Source organism: Bombyx mori, chromosome 11 (genome assembly GCF_030269925.1).
Source record: "Bombyx mori chromosome 11, ASM3026992v2".
Classification (NCBI taxonomy): domain Eukaryota; kingdom Metazoa; phylum Arthropoda; class Insecta; order Lepidoptera; family Bombycidae; genus Bombyx; species Bombyx mori.
In genome coordinates, this window is record NC_085117.1 from 5,227,877 (window position 1) to 5,251,057 (window position 23,181).

At 39.3% G+C, this 23,181-nt stretch overlaps 1 protein-coding gene across 4 annotated transcripts; it reads right to left on the bottom strand.

Annotated features, from left to right (window-relative positions):
- Positions 1 to 6,322: 6,322 nt before the first annotated feature.
- On the bottom strand, positions 6,323 to 16,306 carry LOC101740579 (4-hydroxybenzoate polyprenyltransferase, mitochondrial). 4 transcript variants are annotated; one of them, XM_038013945.2, is made up of 7 exons: positions 16,008 to 16,306; positions 15,156 to 15,500; positions 14,670 to 14,842; positions 14,261 to 14,408; positions 11,850 to 12,043; positions 10,200 to 10,388; positions 6,323 to 9,659 (listed from the first exon to the last, which is right to left on the bottom strand). In XM_038013945.2, the coding sequence occupies exons 2-7, from the start codon at positions 15,481 to 15,483 to the stop codon at positions 9,480 to 9,482; spliced, it is 1,212 nt and encodes a 403-aa protein (XP_037869873.1). In that variant the 5' UTR covers positions 15,484 to 15,500; positions 16,008 to 16,306; the 3' UTR covers positions 6,323 to 9,479. The 4 variants fall into 4 exon arrangements, with proteins under 4 accessions (XP_037869873.1, XP_037869874.1, XP_062527011.1 ...); XM_038013946.2 differs by having other exon boundaries at positions 15,156 to 15,495; positions 16,008 to 16,299; XM_062671027.1 differs by lacking the exon at positions 6,323 to 9,659 and having other exon boundaries at positions 9,823 to 10,388.
- Between the last annotated feature and the right edge of the window lie 6,875 nt (positions 16,307 to 23,181).

Below are 23,181 nucleotides of genomic sequence, written 5' to 3' on the forward strand. Positions count from 1 at the left end.
GCTAAATGGGTCGGCGGCGACCGGGGAATATCGTTGACGAATAAGCTAAATAGGAGGGGTGAGAGGACAGAGCCTTGCGGGACTCCAGCTGTGAGAGGTCGTGGGGAAGAGCGGGTTCCCTCGACTCGATATCGAAAAGAGCGGTTCGACAAGAAGTCCCGTATGATGAGCACGAGACTATCCGGCACGCCCATGTTGAATAGTTTGAAAATCAAACCATTGTGCCAGACTTTGTCGAACGCTTTTGCGACGTCGAAGAAGAGAGCTCCCGTGTATAACGGTTTTGGTCGATTAAGCCCCACAAGAATGTGCTCCGTGAGGCGGTGCACCTGTTGAACGCATGAGTGATTTGTACGGAATCCGAATTGTTCATCGATAAGAATGCCCTTGGATGAGACGAAGTCTCTGAGGCGTTTGTAGAGCAGACGCTCATACAGTTTGCCTAGAGACATGAGGAGGCTAATCGGGCGGTAGCTCGTCGGATGATTTTTTGGTTTACCGGGTTTATGTATGCCGATAACGTCCGCTTCTTTCCACACCGCGGGAAAGATACAGTTCGCCATAGCGGCATTGAAAATAGATGCCAACATCACGATGAGTTGGACGGGTAGAAGTTTAATAACGCGGTTGGATATACCGTCGGAACCGGGAGCCTTGCGAGGACGTAGGTCTTTGATCAAGTCTTTAACTTCCATCGGGGTGACGGGTGGTAACGCATCAGAGGGTGGCAAGGAGGCTCTACGTTCTACCTCACTGTCTACTAATTCTACATGAACAGGGTCCACGGATTGAGTGCTGGGCGTGCACTGGGTTTGCAATGTATCGGCCAGCAGCTCTGCTTTTTCGTCATCATCGAACGCCGCGAGTCGGCCTGAGGGGCCTACGAGGGGGGGCATAGTTACTACCGTATCCGATTTGAGAGTACGAGCTAAGCGGTAGTAAGACCTTTGGGAGGGCGCGAGTCCTTCTAAGAAATCAGACCATCTGGCATCTCGGACTTCGGCGATGCGAGACTTTACGTCGCGTTGTAGGGCACGCATTCGAATACGATTTTCCGCGGTAGGATACCTGTCGTAGGCGCGTATCGAGGCGTTCTTAGCTCTAAGGAGTTCCCTAATATCGTCGGACAATTTGAAGCGGTGAAGGAAGTCCTCCGCTACAACTTGTTTCGATGACCTATCTAATGTCGAGGTGATGTGTGACGTTAAGATGTCTATGGCTTCAGCGGTATCCTGAGGAGACGGGATAGAGTCCGGGTTAAACGGGAGCGATGGTGGATCAGATTCAGCCAGGCTGATGCCCAGCGTGTGCCAATCCATCACAGTCCTCGTGACGGGAACGGAATCGGGAGCGCGACCGAGCTTCATAACGACGGGACGGTGGTCTGAATCTAACTCTGAAACTACTTCGATCGAGTATAAGCGCAGAGTTACGTTTTTTAATAACGCTATGTCGAGTATATCCGGGCGATGCGCGATATTTAGCGGGTAGTGAGTCGGGGTTAGCGGAGCGACGATATCGAAGGCGAGATCATCGACTAACGCGTCAAGCCGCCTGCCATTCGGGGTTGTGGTGTGTGAGTTCCACCTGATGTGTTTACAATTTAGGTCGCCCGCCAGAATGACAGAGCTCCCCATACCGAGCAGCGCCTCGATATCACTGCTTAGAACGATCTTATCCGGTGGAAGATAAACGGACGCGATAACGATCGGCGCGTGTCCCGTCAGTGAGATTCGGCACACTGATGCTTCGATATTAGCGAGCGCGGGAGGATCGAGCGGGACGCAATGCAGGGCTCTTCTATAGTAAATGACGGTACCACCACCACGGGCAGAGAGCCTGTCCTTCCTGACCATGTTATAGTTCGCGATTTTAGGGTCACGGCGCGCGGGCTTAAGTAGGGTCTCCTGCACTAAAAAGATATCAATTTGGTGGTCACGCAAAAAGTCAGAAACCTGATCACGTTGATTTGCGAGACCGTAAGCGTTAAAAAATCCTATCGTTACGGATAGGGGCTTTATTCTACTTATATACGCCATTGATTACCGGCGGAGTGAGGGGAGGACGTACGTATTTAATGACGCGTATACGTCGGCGTATTCCTGCACAACGGCGATAAAGTGTTGTGCAGTGGAGGCAGCGCGAATGGCGTCGCCCAAAGCGTTAACGCGCTCAAAGTTGATCGACTGAAAGAAGTCGATCGCTAAAGCGAGATTGTCGGACGCGGTCGGAGGGCAAGTCGCGGGAGAGGGACGAGTCGCGGGGGCGGGACGAATCGCGGAGGAGGGAGTTGTAGCCGTGTCCGTGTACGGCAGCGGTTTTGCCCAGGCCGAGACACTGGGCACCGCCGCCGGAACGAACGCTGGCTTAGCCTGCGACGCAGAGGGTGCCGAGGCTTTGATGTCTGGGCCGGAAGCTCGGAGGCGGTTTTGGCGGGCGACGCGGCGATTTATTTTAGGGGCTCGGGGGCAACCACGGTAATTCGCGGGGTGACCCTGTGTTCGACACAGGACGCAGCTAGGCGGTTCCGTCGCGGTTTTTTGGTCGCGAGCGCAGAGGGCCGTGGCGTGATCGCCCAAACACTTAACACATCGGGGGCGCGCGTGACAGTTACGGGAAGAGTGCCCGTACAATTGACAGTTATGGCACTGGCTAGGAGTGCCTTTTTTATGGGGGGCTTCGACAGCGATACCAGAGAGCCTACAGACGGTCTGTGTGTTAAAGATTTTCTTACCCTCGGGGGTAGGCTGGAGAGCGACTAGAACCATATTATATGGCTCCCTACCGCGACCGGTGTGCATACGGTGCACAGAATTCACTGGTAGGCCTTGTTCTAACAGGTCGGCTTTTACGAGCTCTACATCTAACTCTTTAGGGATTCCGCGTATTACAACGCGGAGTTCGCGCTCCTCCTGGAGCGTATACGTATGGAAACTTATACGCTCCTTACGGAGGTAAGAAGAGAGGGCCCTATGGTCGTCGGGTGTTTGAACCTTAATTTGAATGCCGTTCGCGAGGTTACGGGCATTCGTGAAATTTATATTTTTGGCCTTAAGGGCCAGGCAGACTCGATCCCAAGCTGCCTTCTCCTGAAGGATAACCGGGGGAGGGGTCTGGGTTTTATTTTGTGCCACCGGACGCGGCGACGGAGTGGCACGGGCTGGGGGCGCAGCGGGAGTCTGAGGGCGGGGGCGCGACGCGTTCACGGCTTTGCTAATTTTAGCGGCCGCGGGAGCTCGAGACTCCGCGGCACGCTTCTTACCCTTCTGTACCAGGGTGAATCCATCCGTCGATGAGGCGGGGGCGAGGTCGACCTCCATGTCCGAGTCAGAGTCGGAGCACGAGGAGGCGGGTGCAGGCGACCTACGAGCAAGTGTAGGTGTTTTAGAGGGCGCGACGGAGGCCGCGGATGATCGCTCAGCTGAAACGATGGTCACGGCGGACGACGCAGCAGCTTTTCTCGCCAGTATAGGCGACACGGGAGCGGCAGGCACGACAGAGGCTGCGGTGCTCAATGCAGAAGCTCTGCACGCAGGTACAGGCGACGCAGGAGCAGCGAGCGCGGCGGAGTCCTCGAGAGGGCTCGCAGTGTGATTGGCCTTGAAGGCCAAAAACTCCGAGGCGAGCTGTGGGTGGCGAAGTCGGAGGAATTCCGCGAATACAGCGTCCATGGTCGCTGAGTACCCAGGTGGGGCGGCCCCGGGTCTTGAAAACACTCGCCTTGCGGCGAGGCCCCAACTTCTCGGACCTGAGCGGTTCTATTGAACACAGGTGGCAATGCGGCGCGATTACTACAGGACAAAGAAAAAGCACAACAAAACAGAAATTACGAAAAGAAACAAAACAAATAAATACTTGCAGGAAACCACTTTGTCGGCAGATGTACCACGAACACAGAAACAACAAAAGGAAACAAAACAAATAAAAACTTCCAGAAAGAGCACTTAGTCGGCAGATGTACCACAAACACAGGCCGCGCGAACAATGGCCGGGCTAACAAAAGCCGGGCGAACAAAGACCGGGCGATCGAGTGGACGATGAGCACGTCCGCACGTGACGGGTGCCTCTATCGGAATGGCCGCTAACTCTTGCACCGGCAGTCAGTCCAAGAAGAAGTCGAGAAAGATCGATTGCATATTTAATATTGTAATATTTATATTTATATGTATAATTAATATTTAGGATGTGTCCACAGTAGGCAAACTGTTAGCAGCCGACTGAGTGAGCCACAAATTTGTGGCGAACTAATATTTGTGTTAGCTGCAAGCTCAGACCAATTTTCGTGCGTTAAGCCGCTTATTTAGGCCGACTGAATTTTCACTTTACTATTTTAGTACGAGTGGTGGTGTCGAGCTCGTCCACCCATCTAAGCAATAAAAAAAAAACTCATTCGGCTGCTAACAGTTTGCCTACTGGGGACGCAGCCTTATACATACTACTAGTAGATCCGACAGACGTTGCCCTGCTTACACAAAATAAATGAACAGAATCAATGAATGTATATGTTACCGGAAATGTATGTAATCCGTCATTGTATACAATTCCTAGGAAATGTATGTAATTCCTAAAATCGCACGGAAATGTGTGAAATAAATTATATTATACTTACACATTACACATTTCCTAGGAAATCTATACATTTCCTAAATAGCAATCGGAAATGTAAAACATTTAAGATATTGGTGGGTACGCGGGGACAGCGGGACGAGTCTTGCACTACGGTCAGTTGCCAACTTGCAATCCACTGGAACCGGCCAGGGATTTAAGAAGTGCCTTTGCAAGAAAAACTGTGCTACATCAAGATGTCTGTGTTTTAAAAATAAAGTATTATGTACTTCCAAATGCCATTCGAGCTTACCCTGCAAAAATAAATAGCTATATGGACTGACAAAGTATTATAATATAAAGATTTACTTTTATACTTTGACATTTATAATTACTTAATTATCAGACTGATTACTTGCCAAATGAAAATTTGATTTTATAAGAATAAATATAAGTTGATTTTGTGATACGTTAAAAGTTAATAGATAGTTGATTTTAGAAGTTTTAATTAGTAAGATAATATGAATATATTATTATTATTTTACGGTATGACTGTTACCCGATTATCTCAATAGTGTTATAATAAAAAAATATTATTAACAACGTGTTTTATTACAGAAAGCATTTACTTTATACATTTCCTAATACGATATTGGAATTATATACAATTCCGAGGAAATTTATACATTTCCTAGGATATCTATACATTAAATAGTTTTTCAAACAATATTTTATACATTTCCTAAATAGTATCGGAATTGTACACATTTCCTAGGATTTGTATACAATTCCTTGATTTCATACATTTCCGGTAACATATACACAAAAACTCATTCAAGTCTATCCAACCGTTTAGTTCAGTGATGCCAACTCCGGGGTTTTCCCCCCAAATTTAGGGGGAAAAAATCTATACAGGGATTTTTTTAGGGGGTGAAATTTTTTGGGGATATTTTTAGGGATAAAATTTTATTTGTATTTTTTAAAAATTTCTACGTACATCAACAGAAATAAAAAAAAAATCTAAATATTTTTATTTATTTCTTTACTTATATTGTAATGAATAAATACTTGGTCCGTCGTTGGGGAGTTTTGTTTTGAATTTAGTGGTTTTTGAAATTGCTTTAGGGGGAAAGTTTTCAAACAGTTGGCGACACTGGTTTACTTGTATTATAAATAAATAACCTAGATACCTACTGCAGGGCCCTCTACCAGGCTGATTGGTGAATCTAAACCATCCAGGGCGCCACCCAAACGCATATAAACAAATCATCCAAATCGGCCCAGCTGTTTAGGAGTTCAGTGACATACACACGTACAGTTGAATTATATATATGTCGAAGAAGCCACAGTACATAACACCATCGTCAGACAGTGATCGAGCTAAGAGAAATATTGAGTAAACCAACCACGTTTGTTGTCTTAGAACAATTTAGAAAACTTCTCTTGACGTTAGCAAACGAAAACGAATGACAGTTGTTAGAACGGAGACACCGCTCTTCAAGAAGGCTGGTTGGTGAGTGTGATGGCGTCTACGCGCCTCCATCGGCTAGGCTCTGTCGCAGCACGAAGTAAACAGAGTTCCGACGATACCGCAATCGTGCTGCCATCTCTCGGGAATCGTGCTGCGTTTCGTTTAGCTAGGTACTAAAGTAATGACCGTCTCCGACATTTATAGAGATTATACGGCCCGGTCAACTGCCCGTATGACCCGCTCGCTACCCTATGGCAAACGCATACATCTTTATGTATCACATATTTGTGTATCAAATAAAACACATTTAAGGCAAGAATCTTTATTCAACACACAACAAATCAACCTCCCAATAGCATTCACGACAATAAACATTAAAAAACTGAACAAAGAACGAAGAAACGATAATTTATTTTACCAAAATTACCAAACAAACGATTTGAAGTCGTCACGGCCTAATGGATAAGACGCCCGGTGTTCGAATCCCGCAGGCAGCTACAAATCGTTCTAATGAAATACGTACTTCACAAATTTTAATGTGCTCGATTTACTTTTTTTTTTTATTGCTTAGATGGGTGGATAAAGGAATAACATCGTGCATTAAAATAAAAACGGACAAAAAAAATTTCATATGCGTTATTACTGGTGGTATATTAAGTAAGCAGTAATGCGGTTTAGGTTTAATCAATCTGGTTTTCACAACTATTATACACATATTTATATGGCTTTTATTATTATTCAAATATACCTATTACGTGCTGTACAAGAATCATGATTAAATATACAATTTGATTGTAATAACAATTAATATACAATATTTTTTTACTAAATCCATTCAATTTTACTTGTAAAGATTATACACAGCATGAATTTTGCACAATACGTCACCGGTATAGCTACAGATATACTTGCTATTACGCGTCGGTGACGCAAACCAATAAGATTTCCCCGAACAAAAAATACTCAACGCGGCAAAAGAAACTATCACTAGAAGCTATCACTTCTAAAAACAATTCTGCTCGCAACTTCACCACAAGTGACGTCGGCTCATACGAAGCCATATATTAATTGCGATTCTATCACAATGAATTTCATTATGATCCTGTAATAAGTATTATTGGATTATATTTATTTAACGGTTCATATTTGCGCTATGATCCAATATAGATCGATTATGTAATGCGTCTCTTTATCTTTAAACAATCCGATGGACAGTCGACCTTTAAGACGATAAATATCACGATTACGGTGTGCCACTTTTATGAAGAAAAAAATATTTTAACACAACCCTTATTAATATTGTTACCTTTTAATGTCTGCAACAAAATTAAATTATCTATTAGTGACGTACATATGGCTTCTGAATTATTTGACAAACTGGTCCATGTCTGCGATATGCTACAAAAAAATTGCAACGTTCTCATAAAATGATAACGAAAATAAATATAATATATATATTTTTTTTATTCAAACTATATTACGTGACAAATACTACCAAAAAGGTTACACACGTGTAGATCCTACGGACCCGTAACGATATAATCTGTGGCACAATAAAAAACCGCGAAAACGATGACAGTGTCAAAACAGCTACATTGTACTTCGCGGAACTCAAAGTCCCGAAAAATTATCGAGTGGTGGATGCATTAGGACCGCGGACCACAGCACTCCTACTTTATTCATATAGAACGCAGTCAACTAAAAACCAAACGACTGAGTCGTGGATTTTTTCAAATAATAACTGTACTCCTGCACCAACCGATTTCTCTTTGGAAAAACATTGCAATAATTAATTATAAAACACTACTTAATCGTAAAACTAATATACTACGGTATTTTCGCCGTCTTATAAATTAAAATCGATTAATTATTTGGTAAAAAAAAAACAAACATTTATCACATTAATTTAAAGACTAAACCTACATACCTATCTTTTGCACGCCATTTTATGCTACGAAGAATTCTATCTAATACATTTTTGTACATATATTCTAATAATAAAAAAACAACATTAAATGCATGCTCATAAGTTTTTTTTTTTTGCCTATTATAATTCAAAACTATGCGAGGAACATTAAATTAATTTTAAATTAAATGGCGCATTAAATTCACAATAAAAGAGTAATTTTTTTTATTCCTACAACCGTCTTAAAATTGTTAAGACTAGTCCACACAGCACCTTGAATAACGATTTTTAAAATTAAAATACATAACGAAGGGTGAAAGGCTATTTGGTTTAAGCGACATTTCGCTTAATACGCGACATTTATCTTTGTAATTAAAGGTCCGTTTTATTTGTACTAGCGACCCGCCCTCGCTTCGCTTCGGAAGCATTAAATTTCATTATTGATAGCTGAGTCGCGCGATGTTACCCGCGGCTATTGTCGTTCCACGGGTAACACCGCGGGGCGAAACTTGTCCAAAAAAAATGGTGGTCATTTACTGAGACTTTTTCAGTGGAGTTTTTGGAGGATCCCGAGAAGTTACGTTCAGCGGCTCTGTTTCATATTCCCACAATAGTGGACCTTCACAGATACTAAAAAGTTAATAAATCACCGTTATTACACATTTAAACCTGAAGAAACACTAATTAGACAAAATAAACCAAATCATATCAGTCCTCGCGTTCCCGCGAAAAAGTCCTTATATTGACTACTAGCGACCCGCCCTCGCTTCGCTTCGGAAACGGTAATTTATTATTAATTTCTCCTCTATTTAATGGATGTTATTACACATATAAACCTTCCTCTTCAATCACTCTATCTATTTAAAAAAACCGCATCAAAATCCGTTGCGTAGTTTTAAAGATTTAAGCATACATAGGGACAGACACATATAGGGACAGAGAAAGCGACTTTGTTTTATACTATGTAGTGATATTGGCTCCGGACCACAGACAAATATAATAATAATAATAATAAACGCAAATTCCAAGCTTAAAACTAGTTTAAATCGTGTTTACGGTTCATGAAAACCGTAAAAATTGCCAATTAAAAAGTATAAATTAAAAATACAATACATTAATGTTCGCCACCAGCGCCGCTCGAACGGACATAGAAACGAATAGAGATGGCAAGATATTTTATTTATTTGAACGATAACAATTTCACAGCAATCTCGCTGCAATATGTACTAATGATATCGAAGCTGCTACCAGCACCCATGGTTGGATCCCCAAATCAACAAACCATCAAACTTCCACTGAAAAGAAAAATCCAAAACCTATTCGTCTATCTCTTTTGCGCACTACGAACGCGCAACGCGAACAAAAGAGACGGGCTGCTTATTAATTCAAACAAATGAATTCCCACTTCGACGCCCGACTGTTGCTTAAACAGTTACCGGCGACAATCGCACAGATTTATTTATTTGACGAAACGACTTCTAATCTAGCTCTAGTCTCTAGTCGACGTTAGCACAGTCGGTCCGCGGACCGCAGCAGACCTCAAGTCGCCCTCCGCGATCAAAAGAAGCAACTCTTTGCCGCGTTAACATCGTAATTATTATTGTCTTTTTTGAGACTATCGACGTATGGAGCGCATCCCCCGCCCAATATTCCTAACAGTATCAGGAAACCAAAGGACGAATTAGATTTAAACTTATCAGCGCAATCCTTCGCGTCATCCGTTTTGAGCGTGTAAATCTGGAAATAAACCTATATATTAATAAGTTCCCACACTTATAGAGAATGTAGAGAAGGAATGCAGAATGTTAAAATATTTTTTTTTTAAATTATGCATTAATAATACATTAAATCAATAATAAAAAATACATTACACACACTACCATGTATTTAACACAAGAACTAAATAGCACACTCTTTTGTTTATTGTTTTAAGTCTGTAGTCAAATTGAGAATAGATTAATATTGTTTGTCTTTAATATTATTTCTCTATAGTGTGGCTTTAGCGAAATCTATGATTAAACAAGTTTAATTGTCTTTGACAATAGAACCATAATAATTGCAACTATACTGAGACCTTAGAACTCATATCTCAAGGTGGGTGGCGGCATTTACGTTGTACATGTCTGTGGGCTCCGGTAACCACTTAACATCAGGTGGGCCGTGAGATCGTCCACACGAATAAGCAAAAAAAAAATCGACTACTGCGCGACCATTGGTGTTGATAACAGAGCCCTTCTTGAGACATGAGGTCCGGTCCGCGCTGCGAGGAGACCGCACCTGTCGCGCGGCGGCGGCAACGTATGCCAGCACGGCGGCGTGGTACAGCGGGCCCAGCCCCGCGGCGGCCCCGGCGGCGGCGAAGCTGACCCCGCTCGCAGCCAGCACCGCACCCAGCGCCGCCCGCGTGTGCCGCCCGAACGTCAGCGCAGTCGACTTGATCCCTATACGGGCATCGTCCTTTTTATCCTGAAAAAAAAAACAACAGACTAATTTTCTTCTTCGTTGTTGGAGGATTATCTATATATTAATTTAAGACAACAACAACAAGAAGTCCATATGTGTGCATAGAAGAAGAAACACTAAATAGACAAAATAAAAAAAATCACATAACTTCACTCCTCGCGTTCCCGTCAAAGAGTCCACATAGATAATACACATAAATTAGTTATAGATAAGCAACTCAAGCACTCAACAAAAATGTTTACGGGCGTCGGCCACTAGATGGCCTCGCTTCAATTAGTTTCTCATTGCTCCTGTAGATAGCAGTCACATATTACCTATCCGATATTTTATTTTTAATGAAGGATTTTGTAAATTTTCAGAAACCACAAATTGATATAGTCCCCGGCACGTAACTTGGCAAGAGTCGTTAGATGCGCAGAAGTCGTTTTTTAGGTCTCTTTGGTTGTCAAGCGGGACGCGGGGAAAGACGTAGCACCGTTCCGAGCGCGCGATTGGTGAGTCATTCGACCCTCCCCTCCCGCACCGCGTCCACGTTCCGTTCGCTTCCTATTACACATGCGTCTACTAAAGTTGTAGGTACCCTTTGTTTATATTGAGTCTTTGTTACGAGTTGTTATTATTGTTTTAAATTTAGTTTTTTTACGAGTGTTATTGTTTTAACTTTGTTTGCAATGCCAGGACCAAATACCAATTACCATATAGTCGATTCAGTCACTGAGCGTTTTATTATTTACGCCAGTGACGACAGCGACTCTTCGTTATGTCGAGGATGAGGAGCCAACTCCTTCCACCAGCTCAGGTGCTACCATAAATTTAATCCAAGGGGTAGCACTATTAGAAAATGATAGTGACGACGGCGACACATAATTTTTAATATTAAGTATATTTTTTCAAATAAACTTCTTAATTTTTAATTATATTTTATTTATAACGCCTAATACACTTCACGAATTCCTCTCTTTTCTTTAACTTTCTTCTAAGCACACAGGCTTAAAAATAAATTATGACAAATAAAAAATTAAATAAAATTAAATTATATGCGGGCAATAAAAGTAACAATTTTTTTGTAGCAATGTGCACTATGCGCGACATTACCCCCACTACACCAAAACCTTGCCAACTTACGTGCCGCTTACTATAAAATTTAATCAATTTGCCTATAACAAATGAAGACTTGTATGATTTATAATTTTTTTATTTTCTGTGTTTTGTTTTCTGTGTTTATAAAATAATTAAATGCCTTAACTTTAACAACATATCCGTTTAGGGGTATCCACTACAAGATGTCGCTAGTTTCCATACAAAAAAAATTGTCTTAAAGTATCACAGTTTCAGAGCACTGTAAGTTACTATCTAATTAAGATTGTTAATAAAGGCTTCTTTATCTTATTTAAGACATTTTGCATTTAGGGAACCGGTACACGCCGGGCGTCGTGCTCACCAGACCACAGAGGCTGTACTTACTTGGTGAGCGTATATGGTGTCGTAGTGGACGGTCCAGCCGAGGGCGGCGACGTACAGCGGGAGGCACACGGCCGCGTCCAGGGAGCCTTGCACCGCACTGTAGCCCAGCAGCGCGCCCCAGTTGAACGTGGCCCCCAGGAACACTTGAGGGTAAGCCGTGAAACGCTTCGCCAACGGATACGTCACCACTAGCACTGAATAATTTACAAAATTAAAGAGAAGCGGCGTCATGAGACACCAGGCGGAAACGAAGCTCCTTTTTTTATTGCTTAGATGGGTAGACGAGCTTACAGCCCACCTGATGTTAAGTGGTGGCTGGGGCCCTTAGACAACTACAACGTAAATGGCCAGTAACCACTTAACACCAGGTGGGCTGTGAACTCGTCCGCCCATCTAAGCAATAAAAAATAAATAAAAAAAAACACAACTGGAGATGCAAAGCATCTAAAAAGATGGTAAATTTTAAACTTAGACCTTCATAATTAAATTTTCTGCTGTAATTGAAGACATTTAATATAATGTCATCCACAACTCGAAGCCGTTGGAGTACATCTTATTATGATTATTTAACCATTGCGGAAAAATGTAGGAAAAAAATAAATAAATAAATGTAAAGACAAACCTTTTTAATAAAATTTGATATCAAACGTTTCTTTAAAAAAAAAAAGAATTTTCTTATATATAGATTGACTGAACTCTCTGCCATTGAGAAAAAAGGGGAGTTCGGTTTTACTTAATTCAATAATACTGTGTAAAAGAGTAATTTGTGGAAGAGCTAAGGCATTAAATGTTGTTTTCTTAATATTGTAAGAAAAGAAGTAAATTATTATTGTTCAAACATTTTTAGAATATTCCTAATCATTATAAATTTATTTTCAATCATAAATATTCATCATTTTCTTGATTTTTACTATTTAATTTTCCTGATTGGTTTTTATTTCAGTACTTAATAGGAAATTTATTATTTTAGGAAAAAAACAGAGAGCGTAAAATAAAATAAATCAAACATGAAATCATAATCATAAAACATGAATTCATAATGTGAGTATACACCGCGTGCTTATAGTTCATTTGCGTTAAGAATCCAGTGAGTCTTCAGTACAACTGCAGAGTAAAGGTGTATTCACAGTAACGTTAAAATTCAAACAAATTATATATTTAAAGATTAAGTTTAATGAATGAAAAAAATACACCTTAAAAGTTTAAAAATCAAAATAAAAGTCATTAATATATTAATGGTATAATATAATCATTGCAGCTCATGCATTATTTTGTGAAGTGTGATACGTTTAAGGGTTGGAGTATCTTCATCAGCTTCAAATTCAAATTGTCATAATTTTATTTAATGTCATGTAGTATTTAAATATTATTGAGTGTACTTTTTACTTGAGAAGAATTTTAATTGTATGCGCATGCGTGTTGCTTGTAAATGGATTCATGAGTACTAGAGGTCCCGCAGTAGTCGAAATTCGACTATAATTAATTGGAATTCTAAGTTTGTACACTATTATAATTGTATTTTATACTTCCATAATCACAAATTTCGCAAAGGCTAGACTATAAAAAAATATTAATAAAAACAACCAATATTTAATCTATTCTCAATTTGACCACAGACGTCAAGAACAAAAGTTTGACAATAAATAGTATGCATGCGTGTGTGCGTCAAATACATGGTATGTAGTGTGTGTAATGTTTTCTTTATTGATTTAATAGATCTTTTATGCATTATTTAAAAAAAATATTAGCATTGTGCACTTCTTCTCTATATTCTCAATCAGTGTGGAAAATTTCATACTCCTCCGTCCGCGCAATTTTCGTAAAAAGGGATACAAAGTTTTTGCTTCACATATTGATATATAGATAAACTATGCATTGGGGAGGCAGAGTGGGATCAGAAAGAGAAAGGATGAAAGAACAGAAATAAAGAGGGAGAAAGAGGAAGGTGCCACACACTATTCACTTGTGTACACAACTATAGCATTTCCATTATATGTTTTTCTTAGGGTTTTAGTCCCACATTTTGTTCAGTTCATTTCCACAGCAAAATTCCTATCTCCTCCAAGCCTGTCATATTTTTTTTCCTACCTAATCTGATAGCCTTGAGAGGCTATATCAGCGGAACCTTAACTAGTAGGCGAGCTCACGGGGCTCAAACCTGACGACGTTGCTAACACGAACCCTAGCAAGAGCCGTGCTTCGCAGAATCTAAAACCGAATCGGAAACGCGACCCACTGAGAAGATCCGGCAAGAAACTCAGTGGGTTGTGTCGGAGGGTTAATGTACTCGTCGAGCCCTTCGTCGCAAGCGACGGGTTCGACGAGAACGTTGACCGCAGCCTCCCATAAGGAACCCCGTCCCAATAAAAATAACACCCTATATGTTATTAGAAAGTTTGAAATAAACTCACGCATGCTGCTGGCTCCGAGTGCTACGCTGTAACAGTTCAACTGCAGCAGTACACCCAAAGCTAATGAGAGCTGAGCGGCCAAAAATATCATAGCACCGGTCTGTGAGACAGCACCAGACACTAAGGGTCTGTCTTTTGTTCTTGCTACCTGAAGGCAAATACGGAATTGTTCAGGTCACATAAAAACTCATTAAAAACAGGGACGAATACTTAGAAAACTTATTATGGTGATAGAACCTCTTATAAGCCCACACTAAGGTACCACAGCCCTGCCTGTTTGCATTCCGGTTCGATGGGAGGGGTAGCCGTTGTACTATAGAAGTCAGATTTAGAACTCATCTATCAAGACAGATGTCCTCATTTACGTTATTAATGTCTACAGGTGCTAGAGACGTGAGCTCATTCTAACCTGTTTGTCTATATCTCGATCCCACATGTCATTGATTGTGCATCCAGCCCCTCTCATTAAGCCGGCTCCTACGAGGAATAGCGCGGCCGTCTGCAGCGTAGTTTGTATGGGTACACCAGGAATCGAAGCCAAGGCAATGGACCATGTACAAGGCCAGTAGAGGAGATACACTCCTGGAAAGAAAAATTTTGCAAATTTAATATTATACTGACATTTTACTCCAGGACTTCAGCAATGGCAGTCAGTTATCATTTCTAGATCTGAGCCACTTATATGCATTGAATTAATGTTATATCAACATCCATAAGAACGGCATCGACATTATCTTCAGACAATTGAGTCTTCAACCTTCTGACTGGGGTTACTGCAGTTATTCTTTGGGTTCCAGTAATAACTGAATACCAGATCCATTAAGTCATCTACCTATTAAAAACAAAAAAACTTTAAATATTATCCAATCACAAATGAAATGTAGTTTAAGTTTACCTATAGGTCGATCCCATCTAGCTAACCTCACATACGGCAATACTTTGTCTTTCCATATTTGTTTTCTTTGTGAATCTGGCAGCACCTCACTCAGTTTGTCTATGACTATCTTTGGTTGACTAGTTTCTATCACAACTTTTTGTCTGTGGTGGTCGCTCTGTGTTGAATGAACTCTCACATTGTACCTTCTTGAGCATGCGTTTCTGCATGCGGTGCACCCATGAGCATTGTACTTCATTAGCAGATGCACCTTTTTACTTATTTTCAAATTAACATTTGTAATGTATAAAAGTTTTTTTAATTGGTAAATTTTCGACGTTTTCAACATTTCGTCCGATACCTATTCTGAAACAAAATAATAAATAGATTTATACAGTAAGTTTTTGATTGACCAAAGTAAGCATTTATTGGAATAGTTAAGTAAAATGGATACTTAGCAAGCTTTGGTTCTAGAAAAATATATTGAAAGATTCTTAGCAATTTCTGGTGTGGTACTTATTACAAAACGGATGGTAGTATTTACGATTAATGGGCTCTCTTAACGACTTATCACTATGGGATATCAGACGCCCTGCCTAAAAAGCCAATTTTCATAATTATTGAATATTTTATAATTTTATGTTTACAGGATATAATTCCGAGGCCAATAGCAGCAGACGTCGCAGATTGATGTCAAAGCAATATATAGCTTCTAGTTTTCAGAAAATCATTATAATTTGTATTATTTTCTATTTTGCATAATTGAGAATGAGATTATGTCACATAATTGTAACTAATGAAGGAACCATTATTAGAAAACCAAAACATCTATGATCCACGGGTGATTGACACATTGTTACATTAATTACTTACCGTCTAGAAAAATTAATTATGACCAAAGATATACTATTTTTTACAGCGCCGTTCAAGGTTATAAATTTTCAAGGTCCCAATTTTTTATTCACTTATATCACTATCACTACGTTATATCTTAGAGGAATTGTCATTTTCATTACACTTTATTTAAGACTAAGATATTTTTCACAGTTTTTGTAATTTTTTTGTTTTTATTATTTCGTTTAAGTTTTATTCTGCAAAATTAAACATGCCGCCTATATGTATAAACTAGAACGATCCGGTCAAATGACAACAAACGAAGACAGCTCTCAGTTTTGACAAATTCTGTTATGTCAATTGGATAAATTGATTGTTTTTTTTTACTGAATGACCTGGTATCTATACTTTTAGGACAAGTCTTGAGTATTTTATGCGGCTTATTACCTACCTATAATTTTCCCACTGTATTTTTGGTGAATTTATATAGAGGCAATTTATATATATAGGGGGATATAATATATAGAGGGAATTCATATTATATACGTAATAGGATGAACAATTTGATTGTTGCATCACAAAATACGTAATTATTTAATATTTAAAAGATAAATGCTTTATGATTCGGGTTTTTAGTGGGAATACGAAAAGACTTACATACGTGAATTATTTTATTACGTTAGTTTTATATCAGTGTATGTGTACGAAAATTTATTTCTCATTAACCGCTTAATACACATAAAACTACCATGCCATTTTACTGATAAATAATAATCCATTACATTGATATCATTTCACTTAACATTACTGATGTAAACTTCTTAGTTGAAATTATCAGCCATAAGTTGACGTCATTGTCAATCTGTTTTATTCGTTATTTGTCAATGTATCTAATGTAATCAAAGCAAATTTTACAGTTAATTTTAGCTTATTAAAACCTTATATTCAGTAAAGGTTTTATCTTATTTCAATTTAATAAGCTAAATATATAAAAAATGGATAGATATCTCCGCCCTGAAAGGTTTGATATCGACCCGTCAGATAGCTCTAGTACGAGAGCTTGGATACATTGGCGTAAAACTTTCGAAAACTTCATTTTCGCGCAGAAGCCGACCGCTCCAGAAACAGATGCACAGTCGGTTCGTCCGCCAGAAAAATGGGACAGTATAAAGTTTCAACTTTTGGTAAACCATATATCACCAAATATCTACACATATATAAGCGAAGCTACGAACTACGAAGAAGCGATCACAATACTGCAAAAACTGTATGTAAAACCAAAAAAATCTGATTTTTGCTAGACATATGTTAGCAACAAGGAAACAACGACCAGAAGAAAGTATTGACACATATTTACAAGCTTTGAAACTACTTTCCAAAGATTGTGATTTTGTGGCTGTTGATGCAGAAACAAACAAAAACGATAGCGTACGCGATGCTTTTATATCCGGTATATCATCGCATAAAATCAGACAAAGGCTTTTAGAAAACTTAACTCTAACACTTGATCAAGCTTACAACCAAGCACTCTCTCTAGAAACTGCAGAGATCAACTCTCAAAACTTCAATACTGTCTCTTTAAATGCTGTTGCTCCAAAAGAACCAACATTAGTCTCTTCGAAATCACAAACTCTGCATAACGAGACTTGCTCTTCTGTTAATAATCCTCGACGGCAAAAATGTTTCTTTTGTGGGGGTCAAATACATCCTCGTAAGAACTGCCCTGCCTTTGAAAAGACTTGTCAACTCTGTAACAAGAAGGGGCACTTTGCCACTGTTTGTAGAAGCTCTTCTAAATCTACAAATTCTGTGGTAGTAGGTACTGAAGATCTTTCCGCTTGTATCACAGCAGCGTCACCTTCTTCATTACGTAAAGCTACTGTACCCGCTTATATTCGAGGAATAAGAGCAGAAGCACTTCTCGACACCGGCAGCTCCATCAGTTTTATAAATGACAACTTTGCAAGACTATGCGGGTTAAAAAGAAAATCCTGCAATCAGACTATTTCTATGGCCTCTCTTAATTATACTTCACAAGTAGAAGGTCAAACTTGGCAAACCCTGAAAATCGGAAATCATAGATATGATAATGTGAATCTTCTTATCGTGAAAAATCTTTGTGCTGATATAATTATCGGCCATGACGTCCTCGAAGAACATTCATCGCTAGAGTTCTCTTTCGGTGGGCCAAAACATCCACTTCAAGTATGTAACGTAGCTGAAGCATCAGTACCAGCTGTACCGCTTTTTGCGAATGTATCTCCCAACTGCAAACCAATTGCTATAAAGTCTCGAAGGCACAACAAAGAGGATAGTGAATTTATTAAAGAAGAAATCAGAAACCTTATAGCAGAGGGCGTGATTGAAGAAAGTAAATCACCGTGGAGGGCCCAAGTACTAATAACAAAAAGCGAAACTCATAAAAAACGCCTTGTAATTGATTACTCTCAGACAATTAATCGTTACACAGAACTCGACGCGTACCCTTTACCAAACATTGAGGACTTAGTTTCGAAAGTGGCAAAGAATACAATTTTTAGCCTAATAGACCTGAAAAACGCGTACCATCAAGTACCTATACTACCCGAAGAAAGGAAATTTACCGCTTTTGAAGCACTGGGAAATTTGTACCAGTTCAGGCGTATTCCTTTTGGAGTAACAAATGGTGTTTCGAGCTTCCAGCGAACAATCGATTGGATTATAAGAAAAGAGAAGCTTCAAAACACATATGCGTATCTTGATGATATAACTATTTCTGGCCGTACTCTTGAAGAACACGATCATAACTTAGAAAGTTTTATGAATGCCGTAAAGAAATACGGTTTAACACTGAGTATACAAAAATGCCAATTTTCTCAAAAGTCAATTAATATTCTAGGCTATAATATTCAAAACCACATAATTAAACCTGACAATGAGCGACTCAAGCCACTGATTAATTTACCTCCACCAAGCGATTTACCGACCTTAAGAAGGACACTCGGTATGTTCGCACATTATTCCAAGTGGATTCCAAAATTTTCTGAACGGATCCACTCACTTGCTAATACGACGATTTTTCCACTCACCAGCGAGCAAATTAAATGTTTCGAAAGCTTGAAAAATGATATCGCAAAGTCTTCTATACATGCAATTGATGAAAATATACCTTTTACAGTGGAAACTGACGCTTCCGATCATTCCATTGCAGCAGTACTTACGCAAAATTCTAGACCAGTGGCGTTTTTCTCAAGAACGTTAAATTCAAGCGAACAAAACCATTCCGCCATTGAAAAAGAAGCGTACGCCATTGTGGAATCATTGAAGAAATGGAGATATTTCCTTATTGGTAGACACTTTAAGTTGGTTACTGATCAACGCTCGGTTTCTTTTATGTTTAATATGAAACATTCAAGTAAGATAAAGAATGAAAAGATTCAAAGATGGCGACTGGAACTTGCTGCTTTCAAATACGATATTATATACAGACCGGGGAAAGAGAACTATGCTGCTGATGCACTATCCCGAGTTTGTGCCACTGTAGAAACACGTACTGCAAAACTTTTCTCGCTGCATGAGGCTCTTTGTCATCCAGGGGTAACAAGAATGTTTCACTGGGTTCGCTCTAAAAACCTTCCCTATTCTATTGAAGAAGTCAGAACAATGACAAAATCTTGTCGAACCTGCTCTGAAATAAAACCTAGATTCTTCCGAAATACCTTTGATGACCAGAGGAAACTTGTTAAAGCAACGGCTGCTTTTGAACGCCTTAGCATAGATTTTAAAGGACCAGTTCCAACAAATAATAATAACAAATTCATACTTACCGTGATTGACGAATTTTCACGTTTCCCGTTTGCATTCCCATGCTCAGATGTAAGCTCGAAAACAGTGATTAAACATCTTAACAACTTGTTTATGATATTTGGCATGCCTTCTTACGTTCATTCAGATCGCGGAACAGCATTTCTTTCTGCTGAAGTACAGGAATTTTTACATGTTCGAGGTATTGCCACTAGTAGAACTACAGCTTATAACCCTCAAGGTAACGGTCAAGTAGAAAAATTGAATTCTACTCTTTGGAGAACGATTCTTTTGGCCCTGAAGACGAAGAATCTTTCGGTAGAAAATTGGGAACAAGTATTACCACAAGCCTTACATTCAATTCGATCATTACTTTGTACAACCATAAATTGCACTCCACATGGAAGAATGTTTAGACACCCTCGAAGATCTACTAACGGCACTTCTGTTCCGTCGTGGCTTACAAATTCTGGACAAGTCTTGATGAAGAAATTTAATCGTACAAATAAATATCAGCCATTAGTAGAAGAGGTTGAATTGATACACAGCAATCCTGACTTTTCATACATTCGGCTTCCAGATGGCCGAGAAACAACAGTGTCGAATCGTCATCTAGCACCATTGGGTTCAGAAAGAGTAGATCTGCGAATAGATAATGAACACACTATTGATTATCATAACGTCGCAGAACCACTTCCGGAAACAGAAGACCAAAACTTGGAGATTCCTTCATCCAATGAAACGGGACCTGTAGTACTTGATAATAGCAGAGAGCTAGAGACAGAATTACCATCATCACCACCGCCGGAGCCAACACTTCGTAGATCTGGTCGCGTCCATAAAACGCCAGGATTTTTGAAAGATTATATTTTAAAATAGTGCGGGAGAATGATGTAAACTTCTTAGTTGAAATTATCAGCCATAAGTTGACGTCATTGTCAATCTGTTTTATTCGTTATTTGTCAATGTATCTAATGTAATCAAAGCAAATTTTACAGTTAATTTTAGCTTATTAAAACCTTATATTCAGTAAAGGTTTTATCTTATTTCAATTACTATAGATGTAAATCCGGTTTAAACCCAATTAAACCAATTCGTTTACAACGAAAAAAAACATTTAAATCGTTATAAAACAATATTTTTTTTTCGATTTAAAACCTTTGGTGTTGATGACTATGTTTATTTTACCGAAGTAGAGATTTGATGGAGTAACTATTAACCATGTAAAGAATTTTTCAACGTGTTATACAGGGTGACTTGTAATTCGACGTATTCCTCTTGGGATGTGATAATACATCTAATTTCCAACAAAATTAAATTAACTAATGTCCCTAATACCAAAGTGTCTCGTTATCGAGATGTTCAATATTTTTCGTTTTGTTTAAAAAAATCCCGAATTAACTGCAAAAAAAAACATTAAATAAAATGCTAGTGTTTTGAATTAAGTTGTTTGAATTTTTATCAGTGACCAATACATCAACTAACATTTATTAATACTAATACTGGCACGAATGTCAAACATTTTAAAATAGCAAGTGATTTCTTATAAAATTTTGTTTTGATTCTCTACTTTGGTCGTTAGAAAACTGGATTTATTTTGAAAAATCAACTAAGCATTAAGCGTACAAACTACTAGAAAAACTTCTTTGTTTTATTAGCTACTTAAAAACATCAAATTATTTACAAAAAATTGCGCTGTATATTGATATTAATATACTTACCGGGTTTAGGTCTATTTATCCGTTTTTATAACTTTAATATAAAAACTCTGTTGAAGAGTTACAAACTGTGATAATGATTAAGCATTTGTTTCATTCTTTTCAAACGATTCAATTAATCAATTAATGAAAACGTGTGGGGAATTTAGCGGAATTTGGGAATTTATTTAAATATTTCCTTTAATTAAATTTAATTATGCATATAAATTTTACTTAATTACTGTTTCTTTTTCTGATCTAATTCAACTTAAAAGTATATAGTTGTAATAGAGTATGAGGCACGGGAAAAGGAAGGAAAAATGTCTTATGTGAGGAACAAATTGATAAAGTTACCCACTGAGTTTCTCGCCGGTTCTCAGTGGGTCGCGATTCCGATGCCACTTAGACAAAGCGGCACGACATGAGAACCCTCTCATCGTGGCCGCCGGTAAACACATTCTCGATCCTGCGGACAGAATGAAAAGCAGTCGACGTCGCCCCAAACACGTCATTACGGATCCTCCCAATCCACTAACGGTGCTTTTAGGTACTTCAAGCACCGGTCATCGTTCTCGTCGAACCCGTCGCTTGCGACGAAGGGCTCGACGCGTAAATTAACCCTCCGACACAGCCCACTGAGTTCCTCGCTGGATCTTCTCAGTGGGTCGCGTTTCCGATCCGATGGTAGAATTCTGCGAAGCACTGCTCTTGCTAGGGGTTATGTTGGCAAAGTCCTCAAGTTAGAGCCCCGTGAGCTCACCTACTCGTTCCGCGAATCTAGTATAGCCGTCGAGGTTACTAGAACAGGTAAGAAATAAAATTGGTCACTTTGCAACGGACATTTTTTATACACAGGCAGTGTGCCTTACCTCTACCCTCTGATAATACAATTAATATGCTAAGAATTCTATGCACTTATTATATGGAGGGCAAATTTAAGGAGCACCATCTTGTATAGGGGAAAAGTTGATAGTGTCCAAGCTGTAAACAGCGAGTTATTGTTAGAAGACTCACCGAAACAGCGCTAGTAGGAAATGTAGGAAGTGGAAATGATGTGAATATAGCGGTTTTAAACAGGGTGAGGTGTGCTTGCTACGTTCAAAATTTTAATAGTTTTCGTGACTTGTGTAGTTAAAAAATCTGCAGTATTTAAGATCTCGACTTTTGGAACGAAGTTCCTTATCGCGCGTTGTGAAAGGGGGCTAGACGGAAAAAATTCTTACGAAAAGTTGTCACGACACTTTTTAGATCCGTCATTCTGACCAATCAACGTGTAGGCGCTTATCGCGTGACATTGCTCGTATCCGATTGGTCCGCGTAATGAGTACAGTTTCTCGAGATAGCGTTTCAACAATAGTAATTTAGTTATAGTATTGTTTTTTTCTTCTTCATAATGCCGTAATTTATTATTATAACTTTAAAAAAAATTACAATTCCTTCACTAATTAATCGAAAGGAACTTCGTTCCATCCGGGTGTAGCATATCTAGGAAGTGCTTCTTTCCTTCTTAATTTAGTATCCTACTCTAATAGTTTATGACGCTATTTTTTAAGTCTATCCACTTGCTACTGTGGCGCCACCTTAATTGGTTCCCTTTCAACGGACCCTTTTTAATACATTGAGATCGTGTTCCTTACATAACTAGAGAATACTAGTGATTTTCTGAACGGTGTATTATCTTTAAAATATGTTACCACGTTACAAGAACCAGAGCTTGGGATTTAATAAAACTA